This window comes from Atractosteus spatula, chromosome 7, assembly GCF_055471065.1.
Source record: "Atractosteus spatula isolate fAtrSpa1 chromosome 7, fAtrSpa1.hap1, whole genome shotgun sequence".
NCBI lineage: Eukaryota > Metazoa > Chordata > Actinopteri > Semionotiformes > Lepisosteidae > Atractosteus > Atractosteus spatula.
In genome coordinates, this window is record NC_142712.1 from 43,305,559 (window position 1) to 43,322,466 (window position 16,908).

At 46.6% G+C, this 16,908-nt stretch overlaps 2 protein-coding genes across 3 annotated transcripts; both read left to right on the forward strand.

The window, feature by feature from the left end:
* The first annotated feature begins 1,477 nt into the window (after positions 1–1,477).
* Positions 1,478–12,815, forward strand: LOC148831088 (inositol hexakisphosphate kinase 3-like). Of its 2 annotated transcripts, none has more exons than XM_088920223.1 (6): positions 1,478–1,912; positions 2,748–3,113; positions 9,285–9,474; positions 9,922–10,097; positions 11,311–11,486; positions 11,675–12,815. In XM_088920223.1, exons 1-6 carry the CDS (start codon positions 1,777–1,779, stop codon positions 12,080–12,082), a joined length of 1,452 nt encoding a protein of 483 aa, XP_088776349.1. In that variant the 5' UTR covers positions 1,478–1,776; the 3' UTR covers positions 12,083–12,815. The 2 variants fall into 2 exon arrangements, with proteins under 2 accessions (XP_088776349.1, XP_088776350.1); XM_088920224.1 differs by having other exon boundaries at positions 2,751–3,113.
* A 734-nt stretch (positions 12,816–13,549) lies between these two features.
* On the forward strand, positions 13,550–15,931 carry uqcc2 (ubiquinol-cytochrome c reductase complex assembly factor 2). The gene is made up of 4 exons (XM_088920225.1): positions 13,550–13,713; positions 14,462–14,536; positions 14,723–14,792; positions 15,712–15,931. Exons 1-4 carry the CDS (start codon positions 13,576–13,578, stop codon positions 15,807–15,809), a joined length of 381 nt encoding a protein of 126 aa, XP_088776351.1. The 5' UTR covers positions 13,550–13,575; the 3' UTR covers positions 15,810–15,931.
* The last annotated feature ends 977 nt before the right edge of the window (positions 15,932–16,908 follow it).

Sequence of the window (16,908 nt, forward strand, 5' to 3'; positions counted from 1 at the left end):
TGTTAACACTACCACATGGCGTAGAAGCTAGGTTTCTGTTTCCCAATATTTTAAATGTATTTTAATTAATAAGAATTTAGGGTACTGCAATATTGCATTTAGTGTCAAAAGTGATGGACTATTCAGTTTCAAAAGGATCCATAAACCTCAGCTATGCAATGAAACCGGTGCCCATCTAAGCTGACACGGAACTATATTCAATTACATTTTTTAGGTTTCTTTGCGCTGCATGTCCTGGGCCCACCAGCAGAGGGCAGTGCTGCCCCTGGTCTGGACAGCATGCAGCTTTGCCCACTCTCCTTTTAAAGGCTGCATGAGTTAATAACCGGCTGTCACTCAGCCCCATAAATCACTTTATTTTTCATTTTTTATTTTTAACTGTAATGAATTACATTCTCTCCTGTCTCCCGCTGACCACAGATGCAAATTGATTCTGTAACCTGAAGCCTGACAAAACATGTAGGTCAACAAGCCGGAACAAATACATCTGTAGCAGAACCGACACAAACCATACTGATTTAACTGCAGGTCAGTCTACAAAACATCTTGTGTTGTGAGATACAAACACATATCACAAATGATTCTTCCAGAAAAAGGCAGGATTGGTGTAACCTGTCATTTTTCACCATTAAAAGCAAATTAATACAAATGCAATATCTGTCAAAATAAGATTTTTTTAAAAACATCTGCAAGCAGTTAATTCAGCAGCACCCTCATCGGACAATTAGGTTAAGATTTTAGTTAATCTCAGCAGATATGGAATGTTACTGAATTCTTTACAGAGTTTTTTTTTTTAACATGTAAAGATATTATAGAAGGCTTATGCTTATAGGGATAAATTTCCCTGCTATGTAAGGGTTGTGTTCAGGAGACATTTACCTACAACTCACAAGAGCTAGCAAATCTGTTTCCTGTTGAGAAAGGTACATCTGTGAAATGTGTCCACAACTACCCGAACTTGTCACAGTTCTATCCCAGATTTCCGTCTGTCCCGGGACAGGTCAGACTTCTGGCCCAGACCTTTGTCTCTCAAAAGTCAAACAAAAGCTGTAGTCTGTATTTACACTCACAGCAGGGCTTTGAGACTCTGAACTTGGTCATTCCTTTCCAAGCGATCAAGGGGTCCCTCCCTGACTTAATTAGTTTGACTGCTTGATTAACTGCATAAATGTAACATTCCCATGCAGGAATGAAAAGCTCAAGTACAAAAAAGATATGAGCTGCTGTATTTTGAATCACATCTGTTTGGTAAATTCTTAGCTTTAAAAGACCACAAAAATAAATCATGTCCATTTTAGCCAATAATACCCAAAACCATTCAGAAAATCAAGAAGTCTGATGTATAAAAAAAGTCGCTTTCCAGAAAGGAAATTTGATCCTGCCTTAGGACACAAACAGTCTCGACACATGGCCTCTAAGGTCACACGGTTGTGGCAAAATATTCCTGCGCGTGTGGGCACCTGTCAGGGAGGGAGGGAGTGCGTCAGCCGTGCTGTTGCGCCAGTATGTACTGTGTCGACCTTCCAGGCAGCCAGAGCTTCACACTCTTCTCTACACACAGGACTGGTATACAGAGACAGCTGAGAGAGATACACACACAGGGACTGAGACACAGCCGCTGTTCAGCAGAGCTAGACAAGCCCAGTGGTCAGCTGCCACAGCCGAGCCAGACAAGCCCAGTGGTCAGCTGTCACGGAGGAGCCGGACAAGCCCAGTGGTCAGCGGCCACAGCCAAGCCGGACCAGCACAGTGACAGGTGTCACGAAGGAGCCAGACATGCCCAGTGGCCAGCGGCCACAGCAGAACTGGACAAGAACATCGGTCAGTTGTAACAGCGGAGCCAGACAAGAACAGTGGTCAGCTGTCATTTTGTCTTCGCTACCTATACTCTGTTCTCTGTCTTCCTCAACAGGTAATTGCTTCTTTACTCTCCTTTATTCGTGTTTGAAATGCATTTTTAAAGCCTGTGATTTAAAGATGACAGGGTAATCCCAGTAAAGTGTGACTAGTTTTAATAGATGACATTCTATTATGTCATTCTGTTATTATATGAAATCCTTTGAAATGTGGAACAATTTCAAAGTCCAAACAATGATTCAAAATGCAGAGACCCCAAAAAGAGTCCTGTTAGCCACATGACTCAATGCAATTACATTTGTATTCACCCTGAAGAAAAGGAATAAAAAAATGTCTAAAGCCATATTTATAGAGTTCTCCCCTGCATGCCAATTTTATTGGTTGTGTTTTCTGTCAGATTAAGAATGCCCCTTCAAGTATATTAGGATTCATATTATATCACCTTAAACAGCCAAAATGTACCCTAGAAAATGACACTGTACTTGAATATGTAAAATAAACCAACATTTTATTCTGTAAATGCTCTTTCTTTACATATGTTGCTGAAAACAGATTAGAAAATGAAGACGATCTAAATCACAAGAAGAAGAAAGCACTTTGCACTTGACATTAAAACCGACATACAACATTGGTTTAGCTATATTACTGATCAGTTTCCAAAAACAAACAGAACAGCCTTTTTGGCTTTATTATTAGATTGTAAATTAGAAAACAGCCAATATTACCTGCACAGAGCAACAGAGTGAAAACGGTTCCTCCACCCAATCCAGGTCCATCCCCCTACAGAGTTAGCACACAGGAGGCTTCTCACTTCGTTGCTCAAGGGCTGTAGGCTGTAAAGGACCAAGAAAGATATCAGGTCAGTTATATTCCAAATCCCTCTCTTGCAGCAGTTCAGCTCCTGGAAGCCCAGCCCTCTCCCCTCTATAGAGAACCCCAGAAGTTTGGGGGCACCCCTTCCCCATCTCCCAGTGTCCTGAAGCCAGCTGCCCATCCCTGGGTGGTGGACAGCAGGCTGATCCCAGCCTCCCAGTGCCTGGCAGGCCCACATGCGGGCATGGTTCTCCTGAACGGGGTGGAAGATGGGGAGCTGCGGACTCGGGTTCGGCTGGAGCCCTTCACACACCAGGTTGGGGGGCACGCTGGAATGATGCGCTACAATGAGACGACCATCTGCAAGCCCCTCTTCTCCAATGAGCTGGGCTTCTACCAGTCCCTGCCCCCCGAGATGCAGGCCTTCACTCCTCGCTTCAAAGGTGAGCAAGAGCAACGGAGACAGGCAGCTGCCAGGGGTTTCTTCAAAATGAAAACTCACGAGTCAGTGGTGCCCAGCCTTCGTGCTGAAGAGCTGTAGTTGTCACCTCAGCTGAGCTCCAAATGACTTACCTAGGTCAATCTGCTGCTTAATTACAGGAAGTAAACAGGCTTTTCCAGATCCCTGCTGATTGACCATTTAAAGTTCCTTATAAAACTTGCAGAACTTCTGCTGTCAAGAACAAGGGCTGGACACCCCTGTGTTATGACATCTAGATCTTGTGCTCAAGAATGGGTGTTATTTTTAAGATCTAACATGTGCAAAATGGGCATGACCAAACTATCCTACAGGTTAAGTTAGAGGTAATAACCTAATATATATCCACTAGGCTTTTTGTACTAATTCCACCATTAGTTAAACTTGTGAAATTTACTATATTACAATATTTATTGAAAGTAAAAGCTAAATAGAAAAATGTCTTTAGTTTTGCGCTGGTGAATGTGAACAGCAGCTGTAGAACAGCTGTGTTGTTCCTCTGTCAGGCCTGTCTAAGCCCCATGCAGACCATGTGTGTACAGGTAGCCCAGGAAAACGATTACCCCCCAGAACATTGCCCCACCTGGCCCAGTTTACTCTGGCAGAAGGTAAACTGGGACTGCTGGATCCAAAGACCCAGATCTTTTGTGATGTTGCTCAGTTTCTTAAATTTAGTTCCAGGGCACCTGCATTCTCTATTGGCCTCTCAGGCTATTCTCAAGCAAAGGCAGCCCATCTTAGGCAGACAGGCACGAGAGCATCAGAGGAGTAACTGAAATCCCACACTACTTGAGTGGGCCGATAGGTCTATCTCTTTACACATGCCTGTGGAAAACGCTGAACCGACCAGACTGAGCAAATAACTACTTCTGCTGGTAATCTGAAGTCCAGTGAAGAATGAAGACCGAGGACATGATCTCTGCATCCTGGCTCTAAAGATCCAAGCCTCTGTGAATGGTGGAAAATTTCTCTACCCTTTTGCTTAAACTTTTCTACAGGTGAATGAACTACCAACATATTTTGAGCACTACGAGCACCTTAAAGTTCTTTGTTAATATTTTGTATTCTCAGTTTTAAAGGATCAAATTAGAATGGGCCAGTGGAAATTAGAACCCAGCCTCCATCCTTGTCTGGTAGAAAATGCAGATGTGTCTGCGAACAAGGCGGGGTCAGGCCTCCAGAGACCGAGTGGAGCACTCAGATTTCTCATTAGAAACTTGACTGACAGGTGTGGAGAGGAGGAAACTAGCTGTGACTGACAGCTGTGTGTTTCAGGGATTAAAGATTGTGACCAGCAGCACTGAATAGCCCAGGCATTAATTTGTCATTAATTAGATTAGTTACATGGTTCAGAAATGCCATGCACGAAGCCTAGGCTAAGATACAACTCCTCTGCTTATGCAAAAAGCTGGGCATGCTGGCAAGAGTGAGTCACGTCAAAAACAATAAAAACAGCGACTGAGGAGTTCTGATGTGGTCATGAAAAGTAGTTAGTGTATTAAAAAAAACTGAGAATGACCTGTGAACCGACACAGATCCTCTGCCTACTGTGGAGCTACGGCTGCAGCATCAAGGCATGTGGTGTCTCACTAGAGGTCTTGCTACTTCCGTGCAGTGAGTGATGTGGGAGCAAAGGCCACAAACTCTGCTGAGCTGCAACAGCAGAGTAAATCAGTTCCTATCCTTGGGCACCTCGTGGCTGATGAATTAATTAATTATGCACACGGCAGGAGGTCCAGCTGCCGCACATGATGGAATTAACAGAGAATCTGTGACCTGTCATCAGCAAAACGCTGACATGTGCCTCCAGGATAATGCATCACCCTGTAACCCTATTTGGAGCAATAACAGCCAGAGACCACTTCGGCCAATCCAGTACAGACTTCTTCATGGCATGGCATACAGGTAGAGGGTCCTGTAGCCTGAGGAACAGCAGCTCAAATCCAGGCTGTCACACCAGTAAACCTTGTCCCCCTGGTGCTGTGTGTGGGGGGTAGAAGAGAAAATGGTGAGGAGTGCTGTAAATCAGTTGCCTCTGACCTTGACTGGACATCCACAGACCTAAATGGTACAGCAGAGGCCTCGGCAGTTCTTCAGCAGACAGTAGCGCTGCGTGATGGTTCCCATGAGCCTTAGCCCGGGGATTTGCCGCTAGCTGACCATTCTAGATTGGGGCCCCAACATCAGAAAACCAAGTGCAGATCCTGCATTTTAAACAGAAAAAGAAAGGTGGACAGAAACCAGTCTGACAGGACTAAATCACTTCAATGGGACATTATCAAAGGAGACTGTTCATGGGACTGTGGCTGACCTAGTATGTACAGACTTTCTGAAGTGGAGCCAAATAAAAGGCTGACAAGCTGCAGCAAACATTAAGGCAGTGGTTTCACTTAAACTACCCAACCACATTATTCCACATTATTTTCTATTGAAATGATGAATTCAACCTGTGAAATGAATTCACTGATGCTGGAGAGCAGGCAGGATGCCTACAATGTCTGGGAACCAGGATAGATGGTCCAGAATTCTGCTTTTCAGATTGGATCCTCTCCTCTCAAGGACCAGAGCCTCCTTGGTAGTGTTTTACCCTACTTTCACTGCTGTCTACTACACTTTTACCATAGTAAAACTGTTAAAAAAACATGAAAACATTTGCCAGTGCAGGCTGTACTAGAAAGTCTGCTCTATAGCTGTCTGAACCTGGATCATAAGTCCCGCCCAGCACAGCACCCCAGCCAGCGACGCCCCTCTGAGCACGTATGAAAAATAGGGTCAGGGTTCAGGTTTCCCCAAAAATATTCATCAGGAATGCAGTCTGAGGCGTGAAGTGCTAGGTATTTTAGGGGCTGTTGAGGCTGAAGGGATCAGATAGTGGTTCAGAGCCCTGTTGAAACGCGGGCCAGTGCAAACTGCTCTTGCCTCAGGGCACAGGGAAGCTAAGGCTGCTGTTCCAGCACTAATACAAAATGGAGAAGTGCTAGGACAATCTAAGGATAAAACAATAGCAAAGTTTGTCTCTTGACATTATTAGAATTTGCATTTTAAACCTTATCTTACTTAAAGAAATATACACCGATATCAAAGAAAATTGCCCTTAAGCTCCAAGACCCAGTCCAGAAATATCAGTCACAGTCCCTCCTGTGGTCAACAGTGAGGACCACTGCACTCCCAGTTAAACTGTAGCAAAGAAAGAGAGCTGTAGGCCCCATTAATGTGCAGTGTTGGGCCCAGACCCCGAGTAATGCAAGCTGGGAGGTTCTCAACTCTGTGTCAGGTCAGAAGTCAGCCTGCCTTTCTGTAGTCACCTCCCACAGCTACAGCAACACCCTGGCACCCATTACAGGAATTGCAGAGACAGACTGTAGGCTGTAGCACAACACTACAGGAAACAGCCTATCAAACAGAACTCCAGTTTGAGCCACTTCAGATTTTAGGTCCTGTAGACTCTTGTGTACGTAATCACTGGCTGATAGATATTTTATTTTGCCAAGGATGATATGTAATAACTATACGGCCACACAAATAAGATACATGTACAATAGTTGGCTTGCTCTAACAATTATTATGAAAGGTCTGCACCACAGAGAAAAGCCTTGGGTACACACACAAAATTTACTGTGCATTTGAAAAAGAAAAGGGGAGTTTGCAGATGGTCCCTCAGAGCTAGCGTGACTGCTCTGTGAAAGGAGGATCTGATCTGGTGTCCAGTGTCTCCTGCATTCCGCTCTCATGAGGGGCTCCTTTCACATTTAACACCCTGTTGACTCCAGGATGGGGAGGGGGGTGGGGGGTGGGGTGGACGTAATAACTGACCCCACTGACTCATACCAGCTGGACAGATCACATCCTGTCCAGACTAGAGAACAGGCTGTACAACTTGGCCCTTTCTGTACGCAACTAAACAAACTAAACATCAAAATGTTTCAGAGGTGGTAATATCCTTGCAGGCCGACAACCCAGACAACTATTCTTTTGTTAGTATCTTATCACAGCAAAAGGAAAAGGTTTTTTTTTTATTCTAAAGTGTTCTAGGTCAACATGCACAGCTTGTATTGATAATATAATTAACACCTGCCAGAGGCTGAAGGCTGGTTCTGGCTAGGGGTTAAAAGTCATTAGCTGAGAAACATGAGGATGGTGGAATTTTGGAATCACCTCTGAGAAGAATCTGTCTGTAACCATTCACATGATCCCATCAAGTAAACTGGACAGACAGTTACAGAGATGCTGTCCTCCGATGTTGACTTTTTTAGCCACACTATATATTATAGATCAGTGCTATCACAGTCCATATGGGACAGCCTATACACTGCAGTACACTAGGAATGGACTGCAACAATCCTGTCTGCACCACAGCCCAAGTGTACTGTCTCGACACACAGTACACTTGGTCCCAAGAATAGCAAAGCAGCAAATTTCCCCAACACATGCAAAACGCAATAAAACAGATAAGATAAACCCTAACTCCATAGCCAGGAACTTCCATATTCATCCACTGAGCCTCTGCTGTCCCAGCAGTGGTGTTTTAAACATCTAGGGTTAACTGGAAATAACAGCATTCTGCGTGTTGAGAAGAGGCAGCACAGATGGGGTACCCCTGTACTGGTGAACACACACAGGATGCCTTCCATCATTGCTGTTTGTGTGTTTATTAGAGGTTGTGGTTGCTGAGGAGTTGCACAAGTGTGGGAGAACTTTGTACAGGTTACCCACCCTGAGAGAAATTCTATTCCCTGGGTTTCTGGGCTGCTGCCATTGGAGCCTGAATTAGAGGAATATTCGAACCATTTGATTCCTAACAGTGCGCTTCAACAGTTTCCAGCTAGTTGTCGCCCCATAAGTCACCCCAGCCCCACTGCACCTTGGTAAAGACAGGTAGAGAAAGCCAGCAGGGCAGCTGCATTTGGTTGGGCCAAATTTGTTGCATTATTATTATAACAGGCAAAAATCTGAGAAAAAAATATTTTAGAAAATATCTCCAGAGTCATGACCGTTCTTCCTAAAATCTCAACAAAGTCTCCTCTTCACCAAGATAAGGATGAACTGCCAGATTTAACTCTGTCTACTTAGATTTAACTCTTTCCTACAGTTTGACTGGGAGTGGAAGGAGACCGTGTGGTCTGCAGTAGGCTCTGGCCTTGGGCACAGTGCTGGTGCTTACCTACAGAGCTCCAGGCCATGGGGCAGACAGGGATGACAACCTGAACACCCAGCTGTAGAGACAAGAAATTTAGGGGGAGCACCTCAGCGGGGCTGTTTTAGCCTGGGAGAGCAAGTGAACACAGCAATAAAACCAAAATAACCTGTACAGGGAAAGACACCCCTGCCTCAGCAGAAACAGCAGTGCTGCTTCTAGGGTTCTGGGAGGGGGCCAGGCCAAAGGGTTACTGGGTACACAAGGTGAGGGGGCGGAGTGTGGGGGGCTGTCAAAATCAAGCAGTTGCAGAATCCTACTAAGAACAGTTTATGTAATGCACATTTTGACTTGCATGAATTTAACAGCCAAAGCAGCAGGATTAGGATTGATAATCCATTGATTCAAGAAATGACGTTACCTTGTATTTCCAGTCCTGTTATGCGATGTGTTTCTCCTTACCAGTGCCAGCACCCACAGACAGCGGCCACTGGGTCTGCCCCTATGATCCTCTCTCTCCAAGTCTCTTTGTGCTCAAGCTCCACTCATTTATTTGTTTTTTCTAGGTTACTTTCTTGGCTTCACGAGAGAAGATTCAAGCAGGCAGCACTACAAGGCTTTCACTAACTACTTCGTGCCAAGGATACAATCTAAAAACACAGGATTTATAAAAAATAAAAATTCCCTTTTACTGAATAAGAAGCCACTCTTAGCCTATAGGATATCGTGATATGATAATATGTGATAGTCTGATTTCTCAGAAATTTGACTTGCATTAAAACACACACTAGCCCTTCACTGGTGCACATTATAAGAGGAGTGACAGGGGTGCATTGGCATTAGTGCAGTATAGAGGCAATAAACCACAAAAATAGATTTTACAGGAGGAATATGAGTAACAGCAGAAGCTGCTCTGTTCACAGGATGCTTGGACTGTGGGGTGAGGGTGGTGGCACTTAGAGTTAAGCCATGTCAAACTCCCTGACCCTCCGCTCCCCATAGGGTTGATCTCAGTGAGCCTGGAGAGAGACAGCAGTGGGCAACTGGCACTGGTGGCCTCTCCCCATAAGGACAACCAGAGCCCAGCTCCGCCATCTCCCAGGGCCCACAGGCACAAGAAAACCAAGGCCAGCAGTCCTGATCACCAGGAAATCAGAGAGAGCCCCCTGCAGGACAGATCCCACCATGACAGGTGAGCTACAGAAGAGGAAAAGGACAGAGAAGTGCACAGCTAAGGTACAGTACACCAGCAGAGCTAACAGAACAGGATCTTATTCCGACTATGACACAAACTGAACATGACCAGATCAGAAGAGCTCAATCAACTGCTCTCACTCATTGTTTTCTTATGTGATAATCCAACACTAACAAAGTCACCGTGAAATACAACCCTGCACTGTTTTTTAGCACTCTGGTCCTTCATGTCTCACAAACACATCAGCACTCCAGTCCCATTAGGCCCAGTTCATAGAAGTAATGAGTAACTGCTTAAAAGAATGTAAACAGCTGAGTCAAATTTCCATAAAATTCTAGAGCACAAAAGATGTCCAGGAACCACTTAATTTAGTTCACAAGTAAATGATATCCAGGAACCACTGGGTGGGGTAAAGCTGGTGACTGTGCCCTTCTCTCCTCCCAGGACTCTGGGCTGCACTGGGAGGGGGCTCGGCTCGGACGTGCCTTTCCACATGGAGGACCCCAATGGGAATGAGAGCAAGCCCTCAGAGCAGAACAGCCACAACCCCTGGGGCCTGCACTGCCACCGTGCGCAGCTCTCCCGCATGTCCTCTCAGGGCGCCTCCAACGTGCTGCACTGTATCTTTTACGACTCTTGTGTTTTTGTTAAATCGTCTCCCTTTCACTTTCCCTATGCTTCGGTCTTGCAAGAACTGGATATCACTCAAAGGGAAACAGCAGCCCCTTGTGGTCATCAATCCCACAAGCCCCACTGCTTGGACTAGCTGTCAGACAATTTCAGCTCAGGAAGTCTATTCCTAGAGGTCTGTAAGCATCCAGGCCTCCTGCAGAATCATTCCGACATGTGTCCTGAGCAACATGGAGTATCGTGAGCAAGGACAAACTGCAAGAAACACAACACAGGGCACTGAACTGCCGCTCGCTCTGTCCACTGCTCATGGAGTGGAGTGTCCAGAAAAGCGCATCATAAGTGTAAGCAATTATTATTATTATTATTATTATTATTATTATGTCAAACCAGAACAAAGACCAAACACTGCTGCCTTTCAGGCTGACAGACTCGGAAACCAGCAGCAGTTTTAGACAGAAGGAACAAGAGCACAATAGGAAAGTCAGGTCTAACCATTCGTGGACAGGAGTATCCTGCCTCTCCACATCGCTTACCAGGAGCAGCCATGCAAGTCCGAGTCTGAGGCAGCAGAATCAGGAATTCTAGATGGAATCCAGGGCCCATAAAGCTTGGAGACAAATACTTCCTCTAGATTCATCTTCCTCAACCCCTGGTCCACAGATCGGCACCCGTCCCCGGAGCAATGCTGACCAGTTGAGAAACACTGCTTGATATTTCTTTAAAAGCATAATGAAAAGAAATCCCCTATAACCATAAGCACAGCTAGTGACCGTTTTTATGAAATTCCTGAAAGATGCACCAGCTGGCTCTTTAAATTTCTACCGTTTGGAGACTGCAATGCAGCACATTTTGGTACCCCACGCGTTCCCTCAGTAACCAGTACACACAGCAAATGCCAATCTGTCCAGAATTCCCTTGTGCAGAGAACTAGTTGATTTATACACAAGACACATCAATGGAACAACTGTAACAGTAGCAGCCAATCAGCAAAAATGAGTAACAAAAAAAGAAACAAACTACAACAGAATCCAGGTTCAGTGACACACAGAGGGTCTGTGGCAGATAATAAACACAAAGGGAAACTGGTTGTGAAAATAAGCACAACAGCACAAGGTCAGCAGTGAGTCATTAAATTCAGAGATCCACCCTGATCGCAACCTCCCAGGCCTGCAGGCATTCTCTCCTTGACGCTGTGCTCAGGGTTCGTGCTGCTGGAGAACGTGGTGTGGCCATTCATGCGTCCCTGTGTGCTGGACCTGAAGATGGGCACACGGCAGCACGGCGACGACGCACCCGAGGAGAAGAAGAGGAGACACATGAAGAAGTGTGAGCAGAGCACCTCCTCCTCGCTCGGCCTGCGGCTGGGGGGCATGCAAGTAAGGCACAGCAGCCTGCCCTGCCCTTCTGTCTGTCTGTCTGCTCCCGCCTCTCCAGCCCTTTTGGTTCTCCTCTGTCCCACCCCTCCCTCCTCTCCCCTCTCCCCTCTCCCCTCTCCCCTGCCACGTTCCTCCTCTCTCTGCTCCAGTCCACGACTCTGCTGACCCTCCGCAGCTCTTCCCCACAGGTGTTCCAGGTGACCTCTGACCACTTCCTGTGCCGGAACAAGTACTACGGTCGGACGCTGTCGGGGGCGGGTCTGCGGCAGGCGCTGTGCCAGTTCCTGCACAACGGGCGCTGGGTGCGTCGCGAGCTGATCGGCCCGATTCTGCAGCGGCTCGGCCAGCTGCGCGCTGTCCTCCAGCGCCAGGGCTCCTACCGCTTCTACTCCAGCTCCCTGCTGCTCATCTACGAGGGTGTGGAGAGCCCCTCCGCCTCCCCCAGCGTGGACGTCCGCATGATCGATTTCGCCCACACCACCTTCCGCGGCGCCCACCACTCCCACACCCCTGCCTACGACGGCCCAGACCAGGGCTACATCTTCGGCCTGGACAACCTCATTGGTATCCTGAAGGAGATCCGCGACGGAGAATGACGACTCCCACTGGCGGGCAGCTTTCTGAAGAGTGACCTCGCCAGGGCTGGATGATGTATAAAGACTGTAGACAAAGACTCTGACTGGCTCATGCACTCCAGTTGGAGGAACTTGTTGGTCTGTTGTTCATTTACTGCAAGTTAAAAAGATCAGAGAGAGAAGGGGGGCACAGGGAGATGCCAAAAGGTCAAAAATAGAGTAAACCGACATCAGTCCTGGAGCTGAAGCTTTCAAGATACCTGATCGCTGTATCATGCACGACTTGAGTGATCTGTACACAGGTGCCTTAAAAACCAGCAACTCACACTGCAGAGAGATGGGTCCCCAATTCTTACTCATACTAATGGCTGTGAGTTATAAGATATTCACACACACATTGTGAATTTAGAGGAACAAATTAACCAGCCAGCATGGCTTTGAAGGGTGGAAGGAAACTGGAGCACCCTGAGAAAGGCCACGTGGACACAGGGAAACATGCAAACTCCACACAATCTTTCCCAGTCCTGAATCAAACTCGGGACCCAACAGTCATGAGGCAGCATCTCCAACCATTACTGAGACACCGGCATCATTGAAGTATAAACCAAAACTTAGCTTCTTAGTTAGGCTTTTACTTTTCAATTTGTATTGCTGTATGTGAAGACTCTGTAACGTGTCTATAACCAAAGTGTAATACGTTTCCATTGTTATAATTGTCAGCACAGTGAGTATTAAAGTGTGTGTGGGGGGGTGTTCTGCTCTCCTGTGTAGGTGCGTGTTTTGTGCCACCGGAGAGTCAGGGTCTTTCCTCCTGCCAGGGGTCCAGGGTTCAAAAAACAGGACAGACCAGATCAAGTGGTGCTGGAAACCAGTGCAGGTACCAAAACACCATTCGAGGACTTAATGGGAACCAGTGTGCCCTCTGTCTGATCGCAGATCCAAGACCCTGTCTCCTCACTCCTCATTAGCTCTGGCAATACTGGGCACAAAGCCCCACTCAGAACCTGAGGCAGACAGATCAAGGTACGATACAGGTCAGAGGAGAGTGGACAGAGAGTGACCCTCAAAGAAAATACTGAACTTCAGCCTGTACTCCAACAGTACTATACCAGATTGACATCAGCAGTTTCTCATCTTTGGCATTCCGTTGAATATTTTTGATAGGCTAACATCTTTTTGATGATGGCGGTTTATCTCACCCAACTACTGAACACACACTGTTAAGTAGTTGGCGCTGTTCACATACGGAACACTCGTTCACCGGTAAATAAGGTTTCCTAGTAAAACCGCCAATGATTCGAGCCCTTGAAGACCAGGGGTCTCTAGAAAGCTAGACGTCTGTGTAAAACAATGTTTTTATTTTTGTATTTCAAGAATAACGTGAAATTAGCATCCACGCTTAAATTCCCCCCCGCGGTCCACAACTCTCTCGACGCGTAAAGAGCCAGTGTTTCATAAGCTCGCTGTTACCACACAGCTCCCTCCCCCAGCCGCGCGTGTCCGTGACAGTCAACATGTCTGCTACTCGGTACGGCCGCTTCCTCCGGCTGTGTGAAGAGTGGCCGAGAGACGAGACCAAGAAGGGCCGGGATCTGGGCACCTTTCTGCGGCAGAAGGTGGCCCTGGCCTTCCGGGAGGGGGAAAGCACTCAGGTGAGCGGCCAGGGGAAGTGACCGAGGCTCCAGCGGCGTCATGCGAACAGTGAAGCGGGGGAGAGGAGGGTGTCAATCGTGCCGTTAAAGCGTTTCAGCGAGAGGGTGTTTCTGCTTGCTTTGATATTGTAGGAATATTACGTGGTGAAGGGTGTCAGAACCTTTGTAAACAGACCTAAACAACAAGACCACATATGGCGGCAGTCTCCATTTCACCACGGTTTTAGTGTTTACGAGCTGTACCGCGACTTTAAAGGATTTAAAGTTAATCCTAACTTTAAACGCATGCTATTCGTTTATACAGGTTAAACTGTTAAAAGTGTGAGACTTCTTAGTCTGTGAAGATTATATATACTGAAAACTGTAAATGATTTGCCGGGTTTTTGTTAAAGCATTTGGAGGCTTTGGTGTGAAGTGCACTTGAAACGGAATTCAAATGAGATTCACTGGTCGACCTTTACAAACACAAACCTACAAATCAGTTGTGTATCTCATTTCTCTCCGCAGCAGATTCGTCATCTCGCAACTAGTTTCTCGTTCATATCTGCAGATTCGTTAGCGTTCGTGGACTCGTTCAATTAAATTTACATCAAGTAAATGTATAAGATGAGTATTAATCATGGTCTGTGACATTACTGACGTTCAAAAAGATGAAACAATAATATCCGACAGTTTAAATTTATGTTTTTGTTATAGATTTTAAATCTCACAGTAATTGAATTAACTATGCTGTATTTCTTACTTTCAGATCGCAGATGCAGAGAAGTGTGATCAGATGTACGAGAGTTTAGCTCGTATCAATACTAATTTTTATAAACAGAAGGTAAGTAGCTTATAGTTTCCTGAACGTTGTTTAGAGAATTTAAACATTTTTTAAGTATCAATAAAATGACAAATATTGAACCTATTCTCTACTTCAGTACTCGATAAATTATAGAAAAGTAAAACCTCACCTTTAAAAAAAAAACTTTGATGTCTTACACGTCTTTTATATCTCCTGGTCGCGCAGTTCCCTCGAGCGCAGGACACGAGCTTCACGGGCGTGACGGTGGAGGAGTGCAGGATGGTTCTGGCAACAGGTACGCGCGCCCTCGAGGCCCTCTGGTCTAGCCTGCGGCACTGATCAACTGAGTCTCAGCGCTTGTATAGTACAGGCCCTACGTTGAACACTAAACACTTTTTTAGTTTTTTGGGAGAATTGTGGTTGGTTACAATTGTTTCTTTACAGACGTACTACTACTACTGTTGTTTGTAGTACAGACGTACTACACGCATCAGTGTTTTATTTACATTTTAGAACAAAAAGCACTGAAGCTCAGCAGGTGTGAGCCTGGTCAGTACCTGGATGGGAGACCTCCTGGGAAAAACTAAGGTTACTGCTGTAAGAGGTGTTAGTGGGGCCAGCAGGTGGCGCTCACCCTGTGGTCCATGTGGGTCCTAACTCCCCAGTATAGTGACGGGGACTCTATACTGTAAACAGGCGCCGTCCTTCAGATGAGACGTAAAACCGAGGTCCTGACTCTCTGTGGTCATTAAAAATCCCAGGGCGTTTCTCGAAAAGAGTAGGGGTGTAACCCCGGCGTCCTGGCCAAATTTCCCATTGGCCCTTACCAATCATGGCCTCTTAATAATCCCCATCTATGAATTGGCTTCATCACTCTGCTCTCCTCCCCACTGATAGCTGGTGTGTGGTGAGCGTTCTGGCGCACTATGGCTGCCGTCGCATCATCCAGGTGGATACTGCACATTGGTGGTGGTGCAGGGGAGTCCACATTACCTGTAAAGCGCTTTGAGTGGAGTGTCCAGAAAAGCGCTATATAAGTGTAAGCAATTATTATCATCTTGTAAAAGGTGACTTACTCAGACCCCTTTTAAAAAAACATGGGAAAGATTAGTCACAGAGCCTCCAGTCAGAGAGCGCCGTCCTCGCGTCCTCAGTTCGTCTGAAGTGTGAAGGAATCTTGATATGGGGCTGACAAGTCTGTCCTCTCTCTGCAGACAGTTTGCAGCAAATGGAAGACGCAAAGAAAGGGATGTGGAAGAAATTAATGGCGCGCTTTTCCTCCAAGTCGCCAGAAGAGGGTGCAAAGGAGTAACCCCGAGTTCACACAGCTCCTGTACATACTGTAGCATGCGGATAAGTGTATACTGTAATGCCATTTTTTTTTAAATTAAACCCCACATTTAAATAAAGTATCACTATTTTCTTTGCCCTACACTTAAGAATCAGTGTTTGATGTGTGTACTTGCAGCATGTTAGCAGAATGCCTTTGTCCTTGGATGGAGTTTGGATTAAATTTGTCCTGTGAATTAGACCAGGTATTTTAAACTAAATTGGACGCTCTGTGGTCCTGCTGGAGCCTGACACCCTTAACTTATCACATGTCTAGACCCCTGCTGGGAGCTCCAGCACTGCCTGATAAGGAGCAGTAAATAGCAACAGCCCCTCCCTCTCTGAGGAAGGCTGATAAGAGCCCAGACTGCACCCTGCCCTTCCTCCGAGAGCCAACAGGCACAGCCAGGCACCCCACTTACCCTCTGCGCAGTCGCACGCTCGCCCACAGTGTCGACACGCCTGTCACTCGTGAGCTCATGCAGGAGGCTGGGTCAACATGGCTCAGTCAGGTCCTGACCTCTCTGGCTTTTCGAGCGTGAAGTCACCCCCAGATTAAAGCCTGCAAACAGAGCTTCATGTCTTCCACTGGGTCACGATGGAGGAACTGGAAAGCTGGAATAAAGCTCACAGGACTTTCCAGGACCAGGGCTGCAGGTGTGATTGACTCTCGATGACCTCACGGACCCTGCTGTGGGTCAGCTGGGGCAAAGACGTGCGCTGGAGCAAGGTGGAAGAGACCAGATCAACTGCCCCCACTCAAGAGCACTGGGTCTCGGCTCTGGGCCGGCCTCTGTCCAGACTTTCTTTCGAGCCACTATCAGTCTTGCCACACGCCCTGCCGTGTCACATGCCACACGCATCTGGTAAACCCGGCTGGAATGAAAGCCTGGACTGGAGCTTGGGGAAACGCTCCCAGGAGGCAACTCCCTCTGCCTCTGCGGCCGTTCGGCTAAAGACCACCACCGCTGAGCGATGTAGGCGAGAGGTTTAAACCATCGTATACCTGTCAGAGGTCACGGTTCCTGACAAAAGCTCAGACACAGTTAAAACAACACATCAAGGACAGAAATACTCACTGA

Excerpts from the sequence above, each read along its gene's own strand:
- LOC148831088 (XM_088920223.1), top strand. The coding sequence starts at position 1,777 with ATGCCCAGTGGCCAGCGGCCACAGCAGAACTGGACAAGAACATCGGTC. Across the intron at positions 9,475-9,921 it reads GACAGATCCCACCATGACAG|GACTCTGGGCTGCACTGGGA; the intron begins GTGAGCTACAGA and ends CTCTCCTCCCAG. Across the intron at positions 10,098-11,310 it reads CGCCTCCAACGTGCTGCACT|GGTTCGTGCTGCTGGAGAAC; the intron begins GTATCTTTTACG and ends CGCTGTGCTCAG.
- uqcc2 (XM_088920225.1), top strand. The coding sequence starts at position 13,576 with ATGTCTGCTACTCGGTACGGCCGCTTCCTCCGGCTGTGTGAAGAGTGG. Across the intron at positions 13,714-14,461 it reads GGGAGGGGGAAAGCACTCAG|ATCGCAGATGCAGAGAAGTG; the intron begins GTGAGCGGCCAG and ends TCTTACTTTCAG. Across the intron at positions 14,537-14,722 it reads CTAATTTTTATAAACAGAAG|TTCCCTCGAGCGCAGGACAC; the intron begins GTAAGTAGCTTA and ends CTGGTCGCGCAG.